Source organism: Rhincodon typus, chromosome 9 (assembly GCF_021869965.1).
Source record: "Rhincodon typus isolate 14 chromosome 9, sRhiTyp1.1, whole genome shotgun sequence".
In the NCBI taxonomy this organism is placed as follows: Eukaryota; Metazoa; Chordata; class Chondrichthyes; order Orectolobiformes; family Rhincodontidae; genus Rhincodon; species Rhincodon typus.
In genome coordinates this window covers 76,561,667-76,573,706 of record NC_063340.1, presented here as the reverse complement: position 1 = coordinate 76,573,706, position 12,040 = coordinate 76,561,667, and the positions used below count along the sequence as shown (strand labels likewise).

Genomic DNA, 12,040 nt, shown 5'->3' with positions numbered 1-12,040 from the left:
TAAAACATTACTGGCTGGCCTCCAAACCAGAAGATGGGAGAAAAAAAACCTAACCTGACAGCTCCCAGATGTTGTGTTTGGAATGTCACTGGAGCAGGCTTGGAAATTGCAAAGAGGTCGCAAAGCTAATCCCATGGACTGGGCAGCCAGCTACTGGGCACTTGAACAGAGAAGGTAGGGAATCTACTTCTCAACACCCTCAAACAGTTTAGAATTTGTCAGACAGGAAGTAGTATCTTGGCACAAAGATATCCTGAACCCCCTTTGTTGTGATTGTAATGAGGTCAGCGAGATAGACTTCACAGAATATGAGTTCCCTGATTAGTGCTGTCAACCTGGTCCAATCAGGGAGCCCTGGCTGACATTTATAAACAGGAGTGTCAGAGGCTCTGTTCCCTCTGAGAGCTCACTCTGAGGGAATTGGATCATCGTCAACAACTCTCCACGTGTAAATAAAGGTTGACTTGGTGATGGGATACTGAACTCTCTGGGGTTACTTCACCCTTGAATTTAACTTGGACTCAAAGAACAACGCTTCCAATAACTCTCCCTCCAAGAAAACACTCAGGACAAGCACAAGTCAGAAGTTCTAAAAGATGCTCATTAGACACTAACAGGGCAGGAGGGAGTATAAAGGCCAAAACGTTACATGTAGGGAACTAAACTACTCGCACTTTATTTCAATTTTCTCTAGATGGTTGATGCAGTGCCACTTTCCACACTGTAGGGGCACTATGATTCTGTCAGGATGGAGTGCACAAGCAGGTTAAAGATCAAGAAGATGGGGGCAGTGAGGCCAATGGTTGGGTATAGGGTATTGAGTCACTACATCATGCAGATGTAGATAAAATCAGCTGGAGATATCCTACCAATTCTATTCATAAGTTCCCTCTCCATGCGTCACAGCAGCTGTTCCTCAGTAAAATAATTACCTGCAAATCAACAGACAAACCAAACAGGGGAAACATTTAATGCAGGATCTGATAAGAGACAGGTTATAGAAAATGAGTTTCCACCCTGGAACATGAACATAGTTCATTGTTTCCTGATAAACTTGCAAGTCAAGTTACACCCTGGAGATATTGTGCATGTGTGTCCATTTACCTAGAACTATCAAAGAGCAGACAAAACAATCTTAGAGGAGTACATTAACACTGACAAAGGAAATTACACTTGAAGGATGATAACTTGCCTGCATCTTAGCTGAATACCTTTGATTAACAAAAATAAATCTCGGATTTAAAATCATTAACTGACCCAGAATCAACTGCTATTTGCAGCAACATTCCAAACTTCCACCACCCTGTTTTACAATTTGCCTTAGTCCTCTCCTAAAAGGGCTGGCTTTAATGTTTCGGCTATGTCCCATGGTTCCCGGGTTCCTGAGCTAGAGAAGAAAGTGTCTTTTTCTACCTACGTTATAGGTTCCACTGAATATCTCACAAATGCTGATCAAAACACCCATGGCTCGCTTCTAAACTGAGAACCTCCTTACCTTCTGGTATTAACACCGCTGGTTGTTGAGTCTCAGTTGATGGGAAAGCTTCTAAGGGCTGTTGTTCTGGTGGTACCTTGGCTGGAGTAGGTATCGGATCAGAGTGTTTAATCTCAGGATGACTCATGGTAGAGTCAGGAAGCTTCTGCAATTTACTCTCAGACCCAGGCTTGATAGTAACCTTCTTGAAGGTTTGACTAACATGGTAGCCCATTCCACCGGGGCAGATTTGCTTGAAGGCAGCTGTTTTGGACAACACAAAATACAACGTAGCATCATTTAAATTACCCCATCTCACACACCGCTGTATTTGCAATGCTGACTGAACATTTACACGTTTTTAAAGAGTGTTTTCAAAAATCGTCGATATATTTGGAATTTTCATTGCAAAATTTTCAAACGTCTCAAAAAATGAAGACATGATTTACATGTAGCAAAGTAAAAGGTGGCACAAAAGTAAAGTTTGAGGTCTCCTCAAGTTGCTTCAACTACTTGGTTCAGTTAATCAAGATTTATTGGACAATGATTGAATCGTTCCATCGTAGAGAGACTGGTGTTCTTGAGGCGCAATGGGTTTCATCCCTACCTTGGAGCTAGAAGCCATGGTTTCAAGTCAGGGCTTAGTGGTGCAAGAAGGTAAGTTCATAATGTGATCAAACTGGTCATTGAATGTAAACCTTCAAATCCTTCCCATCTAAGCTAATGGCAGGCAGAATGAGTATGACATATTCATGGTCAGTATCTGAAGGAAAGAATTTTGGAGCCCCTACCAACGCTGTCCATAGCTCCAGACTGCAACATGCCTGTTTCCAAAGCAACTCAGACTTCCTGAGTGAACTATAACCCACCAGCCTCTGACACATTGAGAGACAGACTTAACAAATGTGTGACAGTTGATGTATGTGTTCATTCCAATAAGAGGTGGTTTGTTCTGGCCAGCGTCTGCCAAACTGCTGGGACAGTCTTCATAACGCAGCAGGACTGAAAGAGAGACAGTAGGAGAGGTTTTGGCCCAGATGTGGGTGTGGAAGATGGAGATGAGCAAAGTGAGCAGTTTTTACGATTACCCAGCGTAGCCTGTTTACAGGCTCCATCCTACTCTTTGGCTACTTTGACAGGAACTGAATTGGTATAGCTACATGACCCCAAGCAATGGGCAACTTGTTCAAGCATTAAAAGCTGATGAAGACCAACTGGTCCAGCCTTTAGACAGCATTCACACAGTGCATTGGGAGCACAATGGATGCCGTGGATCTAGAGTCACATGTAGGTTGGATCAGATAAGGACAGCTCGTTTCCTCCTTGAAAGGGCATTCATGAACTAGTTGTGTTTTTATGATCATGACTACATGGTTCTAGTAGGTTCATTTTTATCTTCAGCATCCGCCCCGGTGGGATTCAAACCCATGTCCCCAGAATATTAGCCTGGGGTTGTAGATTAGTGGCCCAGTGACATTACCACTCCATCAGCCCATTGGCTACTGCCCCCTGCACCTTGAAGCCCTTTTATTGGACTTCCAGCTTCCACCCTGTAAATGGGCAGTGTAGCCTCTAGGCACGAGTTGCTCAATCCAGTCAAAATTGTTTCTGTCTTGAAGAAGGGGCACTGGACCTGAAACATTAAGTCTGCTTTCTCTGCATCAACAGTGCCAGTCCAGCTGAGTTTCTCCAGCAATTTCCGTTTTGGTGTCGGGGTGACTGCTCCTAACAAGGTGTGGGGTCAGGACCCCACATTCAATTCTCCAAAACTCCAAGTCGTACCCAATGTGTGCACTGGTCAAGCAGCAGTGAAGAAGGCTTGAATGGACTGAATGATGGTGTGGGATTGGGTTTGTATCAGGAAGCCTCTCAGGATGAGGAAAGGTATCCTTCTCACCTGCGCTCCCCATGGTATGCCATTGACGATTGAGTAGATAGATTATTTGAGTTTTTAATATAAAAGTGGATTTAAAAGAAAGCATTGTGTCAGTTTGAACAATAGACAGCAAATGTCACTTTGAACCAAGGAAAAGGAGGAGGCCATTCAGCATTCTCAAGCTTATCCTGTCATTCGATTAAATCACAGCTGACCTATATCTTATCTGATTTGGTTCAACAACCTTTCAGATTTATACCTAACGAAAATCCATCAACTTCAGTCTTCATATTTCCACTTGATTCACTGCCTCAACAATGTTTTGGGAGATGGAGTTACATATCTCAAGTAGCTTTTGTGGGAAGAATGTAGTATTGCTGCACTTAGTAAAATTTTCTTGGTATGGGACGACCAGGAGTTGGGAGGGGGGGTGAATTTCATTGCTGTCTCTCGCCAGCTCCTTTGCCAAGGTAAGTTCAGTGGATGTTTGTCTAAAGGCCTGGTTACCTGGATAAGCAGTGTTACCTCACCAGAAATATGGAAGTCCTGAGGGAATTCACCATCGCCTCGCAATTCCAATGGGATGCTTCACCAAATCACAGAAGTGGTTTGGCACATAAGCAGGCCATTCGGCCTCTCATGTTTGCAGTGGCTCTTCAGCTAAGCATCGTTACCCACTGCCAATTTCCTGCCTTTCCCCCATACCCTTGCACATAAAACCCAGATGTTAACTGTCCATTGCAAACAAGAGAACATGAACAGTTCAACATGATGTCCATTGCCTTCCTGTTCATTATACTCTTCTCTGATAGCAATGTGGCTTGAATTATTCCTTGCATTCGAGATTATTTTTGCTGAATCTCAAGATTTGGGATTTGTCAGCAACGCCAACATTTCTCACTCAAACCTGAACTTCTCCTTGAGAACTGGGATGGCTAAGAGTCAACCACATTGCTGAGGATCTGGAGTCACATGTAGGGAAGACCTGGCAAAGGCAGCAGGTTCCTTCCTGAAGTTAGCGAACTAGACAGGCTTTTACAACAAAGCTGTGGTTCCCTGGTATTCAATCTTGATATTATTTAAGTTTAGCTTGCCCAGCTGCTCTGGTGGAATGTGAACGCACATCTCAGCATAGTTCAGTAACATAACCATTATGCCACTGTTCCCCTTTAATAATCCCTCGATAAATGCCTTCACAGGGCACCACTAAGTTTCCACGCACTGTTTTATCTTGCAGCGCTGTTTCATCCCTATTTTAATACTCAGGATGAAACGGCCTTTGATGTCCTGAACGAAACAAGATGTGAGTATGTCTTCACGTTGACTAATCCAACAACATTCTGCTTCCCAGCTGTAACTCTGAAGTCCTGTCACCTGCCTGTTGAATTTGGCAGGCGAGGGAAGGGGCAGCGGGGTCAAGCAGCTTGATTCAGAAATACACAAGAATCAGGCAAACGTCACATGTTCTCCACAGGGCCATGTGGAAGTAAGGTCTGGAGTCCAGGGCCTGATATGGGTCCACCAGCGCTGTTTCCAACTTAGTCCCCGACATCACACCCATAGAACTACAGAGGCCTCAGAGAGGGGCAAAGCCCAGCCCAATTCACCTTTCAGAGGGATTATAGATAGCCCTCAGTAAGAGAGGAACAAATCAAAATCTCAAGAGATGAATTAAGTTTATTCAGAAATCTCATCAGTTTTGATAAGTCGATGGAGTTATTACCATTCTAGTAGCCCACTTATTTACTCAACAGCACTTAGTAGATGTTTTCTGTGAGAGTGCATTGTGCCAAGCCCTGCTACAGGGCACAAGCATAAAAACATTTGTTTTAAAGCGACCCAAATTTAAAAAATTACTCGTAATTTTGTGCAGTTACGTGTACAAATTTTCTTGAGCCTTAATGTGCTATAGCACAAGTCCAGAATGTTTTGCGACATGATTGTCCAACACTTTGTGCTATCAAGGCAGGTCATGTTCAAGTGAGGTTGGTATTCATGTGCACTGATGACTGAACTTGCACAACGTGGGATTACGATCTGCACATTGTACAGTTTGCTGGAGCCGTTCGTCTTAATGTGACGTGATGCTGAAAATGTAGTACGTTATAATATCATTCATCAAGACAAAAGAAATCATTTGAACGGGGAGCAAATCTGTATTTTAAAAAATTAGTTAGAAGTCAACAGGGGCAAGGGGCTGAACAGTGAAGCGAGGTTGCAAATTCTCGCCTGGCTCTGAATCCACTGATGGGGGAGAACCACTCCATCTTTTGCCTGTTAAATGATGACACAAAATGACATGGATGACACAAAAATAGGTGGGAAGGCAAGGACTCTACGGGAGGTGTCGACAAGTTCAGTGAGTGAGCAACAACTTAAGTAAATGCAATATAATGTGGGAAAATGTAAGGTTTTGTACTTTAGCAGGAAGAATAGAAGAGTTGATTATTATTTATATCTGGAAAGGTTTCAGAAAGTTAGCAGCCAAATTGAGCAGATAATGGAGAAGACAGATGGAAGGTTGGCCTTTATGTCAAACGGAATGGTGGGTTAAAAAAAAGGGAAGTCTTGTTAAAACATGGAATACTGTGAATAGCTTTGGTTCCCTCCTCTAAGGTAAAATATGTCGGCAATGGAGGCAGTCTGGAGTATGGAGATATTTTCTTAGGTTGGAATTACACTCATTGGGGTTTAGAAGAATGGGATTAGAATACTGAAACATACATGATTCATAGGGTACTTGAAGGGGTAGATGCTGAAAGTTTGTTCCCTCTTGTGAGACAGTCTAGGAGTAGAGGGCATAATCTCACAGTAAGGTCACACGTTTAAGACAGAGATGAGGAAGAATTCCTTCTCTCTGGAGGAAAGTGGTTCTGTGGAATTCTTTACCACAGAGGGCTGTCAATTATGGGTTATTAAGTATATTCAAGGCTGAGATAGATTTTTAATCAGCAAGAATTCAAAGGTTATAGGGAAAAGGGTGGGAAAGTAGGGTTGAGGATTACCAGATCGGCCATGATCTCACTGAATGGCACTCCTTTTGTTCTACATCATTGGGTCTTATAGACCTAAGTGGAAGATGTGCAAAAGGTGTTGTCTCACTTCCTAGTGGCATTTTGCCATAGTCCAAAACCAACTCATTACTCAACAAGTATTGACAATCTGATACAAAGTGGGCAGCTCAGTGGCCAATGAGAAAGGTTTACTCTGTAGTGTTTGTTGGTGAATGAGATTTCACTCGGAGATTGGTTGTCCCATCTCTGCCCCAGAGCAAAGCAAGCTGGCACTGGGTAAATCATTGAAACCTTGTTCTCTTTTTCTCACCTTCAAGAGGGGGAAAAAAAATCAAAACAAAGATTTGGAAAAGAAAGAAAAATATGGTGCTACATCTCTCAAATTTCAGTCAGGCCCTGATAGCACTCCTTGATTGGCAATCGTGTGAATACCAATGTTTCATAACCATGCACACAACCAGGATGTTATTGGCAGGACGTGGGCTAGCTGGAAGCATATGATATGATTATATCATTTGATATGATCATTTTGACCATCAGAAGCCGGGAGCATTCAGTAATGGACTTATGAATGCACCATGGTTACTTCCAGTGTGTCTGGTATTGAGTGCGGGCTGCTCTGCATGTTCTATCGCAGAGTCTGCAAATCAAGGGGCTTGACATCATTCCAGTTGAGGCATTCGGTCTGAGGATGGTGGCAATGTCCTGTGGGAAACTGCACGAAAATACCACTGGCAACCAGGAAGCTGGGAAAACCCCAGTAAAATAAGTTGTACCATAGCCGCCTTGTGGAATTGCCAAAAGAGATGATTTGTCCCATTCTCCTTTGAAGTAGCATCAGTGACCTGGCAGACATGACAGAGATCCCTTTTAGCAGCAGGAAATGGTCACCTGCTGTAAAAGGTTGTGTCCAATGGCTACCATTGTAGCCAGAGAGAGGGAAGCTGATGAATGAATCATGCAATAAATGACAAAGCTGCTTCTTTGGTTAAGTGTGCACTTGTCACACACAACCCTTCAGCAAAGTTTGTGCTCCCTGCATTATTCCATTGGTGCAGGAATAATAAATGGTGGCTGTTATCTCTATCAGAGCTTTCCAATTCTCCATTGCTTCATCCTGTGCTGGTCTTTGTTCTTTGCCTTGGTAACAGCACACAAGGTTGTATCCATAGGGAATGTCATGCCAGCTTCTGAGAACCTTCGCTATCAGTAGGGTGGAGTGAAAGGCAGCCAAAGCCCATCATGGCAAGCCCAGGTTGGTTCAGTAGAATGATTAATAATAAATTGATTTCCAATTTGTCGGTGACACTCGCCTCAGACACCAGTCACCTCCACCTCACTTTGGGTGGGCACTGGTGCACTTTGCCAACTCTCAGCCTGAGCTGCTCGAAGTCCATTAATATTCTTGAAGGAGAAGCCAGCACAATGGAAGTAGAAAAAGGCTTCATGGTGGGTTTGGGAAAGGCTAGAAAACACACTGGATCACAAGAAGGGCAGTTTTAGAGTTGGCTGTCATGATTATAAACCAAAAAAAACATGGAGCACATTCACCTTCACAATATTTGTCACCTCACACAAACCAGTTGCAATTCATTCAGGTTGTATGTGGAAACTGAATAAGTATGTCTTACTTTTACAGAATTCACGAGAAATTGTGGCGTAGTAACAGTTAAGACGAATACATGTATTTATTTCAAATGTGAGTGATTCCTCTCCTCTCTGAAAAATGGCAGACTTCTACCTTTGCTGCTGGGCTGTAGATCATTGGGCTGAGCATGGGGACTGACAGAGGGGTAATGAAGGGGTGAAGGCTATGAGAGCCATTCTTTCTATTCATCCCAACTGTCCCTGCTCCGAAGCTGCGGTTCCCTCCTATCCCAGGATTCCCACTCTGCCTGCCTCCTAGCCGGGAAGGGGTGGCGAGGTGTTTACTGAGATTAAAACACGAGACCTGAGTCGAAGCAGCAGGCTCCAGCTCCAGCGACATTTCAAGGGAGTGTGTGTGTACCACTGCCTGCAAATAATGATGCTCAGCATTTTCGCTGCGAGTTTGGATACTTTTCCCATCAATACCAAGGAGCCTTACAAATGTCCAATACACTCCAGTGTTCAATTAAAGCAGCAGAAGAGAAAATAAAAATTCAAGGGTTGTGGGGAAAGGACAGGGATTATCTACATTGATCTTGCAAAGATTCTGAGGAAGGGTCACCGGACCTGAAACGTTAACTCTGACTTTTTTTTTCACAGATGCTGCCAGACCTGCTGAGCTTTTCCAGCAACTTTGTTTTTGTTGCAAAGATCCTGCATGGACGTGATGGACCGGATGCCCTCCGGCTGTACATTTTATGAATATTACCATGCTACACTGCACTGTGGCCTTGAGGGGCCAGCAATGGCGTTCCTGCTGCCACGCCACAACAGAACTTCAGACCATTTCAGTGTCCACGTCTTCCACTCTCCAGGTGGAATGCACCAGAATCCATATCATCGATATCATTAACCACAACACCCTTTCTCAGGTCAACAGTTACCCACTAAGCATGCAACACAGACCAAGGTTCTGCAGGTTTAATTGGAGCTGTGATCTACTGAGAGCTGCAAGGGGTCTAGGAAATATGAACAAAGTATGGCAGCCAAGATCCACTATGTCAGACAGCTCATTAGACACGGGTCATTTACTCCCCTAAGCCCTGGCACTAAATCATTACAACCAGCCAACTGAGAAGGAGACAAATAAGAAGCAAGGCACACACGTACCCTACACAACCTTTTCTCCTAGATGTCAATATTAGTAATACTAGTTCTCATTATCAACAGCACGGAATCCCAACACAATTTCGCCATCAGCTTAAGTTTAAAGAAAAAACTGCTGACAAAATATGCAGTTTGTGGCAGGATGTGACACTGCAAAGAAACAGAAAGATGTAAAAGACTTTGTTATTAATCAAGTATGAGAACAAAATAGTAGGGTGTTTCCCATGAATACACATTGCCAAAACCATAAAATCCCCACACTGTGGAAGCAGGCCATTCGGCCCATTGAGTCCACACCAACCCTTCAAAGAGGGTCCCACCTAGATCAACCCCCCACCCCCATCCCTGTACCCCTGGCTAACCCATCTAGCCTACACATCCTTAGACACTACGGGTAATCCACTTAACCTGCACATCTTTGGGAGGAAACCAGATCACCCAGAGGAAACCCACGCAGACACGGGGAGAATGTGCAAACTCCACACAAATGGTTGCCCGAGGATGGAACTGAACCCGGGTCCCTGGTGCTGCGAGACAGCAGTTCTAACCACTGAGCGACTGTGCTGCCCCATATAACCTGAGAGCTGTTTGTGATTAAACATAATCACAGATAAAGATGGGGACAATGTGGAGTGGTGGTGGGGCTGGGGCTCGGGCTGGGCATGGGTGTATGTTCTTGACTTGATGTGCCTCCTTTTCACTTCTCCCCAGAATCTGGTCACGATTCATCGACGTTTTCGGTGAGAGCTGAACTGGATGGGGAACTGCTCAATCAGGCAATCAGACACTCAGTCTGATCACTAGCTGGGCTGTGATCTCCAAGCATGTTCAAATCTGATTGGACCCACTCAGTCTAAAGATGACAGGTGAAATAACAATGGCCAAAACGGCTTCAAATGACAAAAACGTGCAGAGATGAGCAGGAACGATGTTATTCTCCTAGTGCTTTCTGTTTGGCATGGATGTATGGGAGTAATCTTTCAAAAGGGAGTCTGTGGATTACCTATCCCAGAACGTTCATGACTGCACTCAGCAGCCAGAAACCCTACTCACTGGAGCGTCTCCCAACTGGGAATTCAGTAATATGGAAAGGGGTTGGGCTCCATTATTACTTTAAAGGAATAATCCCAGATCAGTCAGCTCCATTGATCCCTCAACGGTGTGTGCACAACCAACAGATATTTTGACACATTCCACCGTGTGAGTCACAACACTCTTTTTAAGCAAGGCATAAAAAAAACTAACATCACCACAATGACCGTTAACGCCATTCTGAATTAGTCAGTTCCAAACCAGCAAAAGTTAGTCATCTAACAGGATCTTTGAAAGAAGGCAAGCTGATCGGATGTGCTTTTGAGATGACAGTGTAACTGCACGTAACAAATAAAATGTGCATTTTGGGGAGAGAAATGTACTTTTTATACAAATGAGCTCAAACATTTCTGTTTTGATCAGCGTTTCAAGTGCAATTTAAAGGGAGATGGGGCAAAAGAAACAAGGACGGGGTATATCAGCATCTGCCATTCTTAATTTGTGTAGCAACTATGGTCTAGCAATAAAAATCCTACTCTTGTGTGCCACAGAATACAACAAGCATAACGGTAAAAAGCAGCCAGCAAAGAAAGACAAAAGAGCAGTATCTGTGAAGCAAAACAGAAAAGTTATCCGCTGGTTTCTGCTGCCCTTACCTGTTCCCAGAATGGGACATTTCTCGCAGTTTGTGCCCCAGGCCTTGCCAACGCTGCAACAGCACATCTGCTTGCTGAGCTGCACAGACAGAGGGTGCATGCACTGCTTTCCTGCACTGACAAACCGGTAGCAGGGCCCTTTCTCTTCAATTAAAAGATTTTCAGCTGCAGCAGAGAGAGAAACAAAAAAGGAAGGGAGGTTGCCAGAAATGATCTAAGAGAGAGAAAAAAAAACCTGCAGAAATTCCATCACCAGCTGACAAGGACAGAACAGCGAACAAAGCTTAAAAAAAATCAACATACATTAAGGCGTGACTATGTGTATATACATATGTGCGCCAACATAGACACATTTGGAGCATCCTTTGTACCAGATTAAAGCCCCAGGACATGAAGGATACAGGTTTTACATTGGCAACCATCTGACAAATACATGAAGTGTTAAACCTTATGAAAAGCAACATGCTCCAAGCAATAATGGGCAGGTTGTGAGTACCTTGTTACATGCACCTGTGTTAGTACAGCAGTAGCTTTAGCATTCAGGAATGGCAGACAATTTCCATTACGCTCGAAACAAAACAAAAACGTTTAAAAAAAAAATACAACTACCTCCAAGGTCACTTCATTGAAATGACTTTGGCATGCTGGCAGACAAACCAAATCATTCCCTTTGGCAGGCAATTGAGGCAATTTTCTTCCTCATTCCAATCGGAGTTTGGTTAGTTATAACTGTATTAGACAAACTACATGTGCAGAATGTTTATCTTCTGTTAAATTGTCATTCTTTCTTGACAAACAGGCCTGTGTGGTGCCTAGCTAACATGGGACAGTATGTGCAGTTTAGTCCTACCAAATACAATTGAAGTCATTCAGCATTCTCAAAAGGGTACCAAGCTTAGCCAAAGGAAAAGCTCCACTTTGACCTTTTGCACATCCCATTCCCATGGTATCCTTAAAAAAGGGGGATAATTAAGTACTGAAATGGGCTGAATCAGACCTACAGAGCCAAAAACAAAATTACAAAAAAAGCCTCATTTTGCAAACATCCAAAACTGGGAGTGGTGAAGTAGCCTCTGCAACTGACTTGTGCAGCCAAACACTCCTGCAGAGTTCAAATAGGCTCCCTCCACCACGATGGGTCAAGGGAGCTTTGGCAGCACAAATGGTCTGAGCAGCCAATGAGATGCAGGCACTCAAGGTGTTGCTTCATTTCCCTGCATCAATGGTAACCAAC

At 43.7% G+C, this 12,040-nt stretch overlaps 1 protein-coding gene across 1 annotated transcript in view; it reads right to left on the bottom strand.

Annotated features, from left to right (window-relative positions):
- Positions 1-12,040, bottom strand: part of ltbp1 (latent transforming growth factor beta binding protein 1) — a 294,397-nt gene that overhangs the window by 109,969 nt on the left and 172,388 nt on the right. Inside the window, exons 10-11 of the mRNA XM_048601362.1 lie at positions 10,807-10,971; positions 1,496-1,738 (exon numbers count right to left, since the gene is read on the bottom strand). Of these exons, the coding sequence (XP_048457319.1) occupies positions 1,496-1,738; positions 10,807-10,971 (408 nt within the window). The remainder of the gene's footprint in view (positions 1-1,495; positions 1,739-10,806; positions 10,972-12,040) is intronic.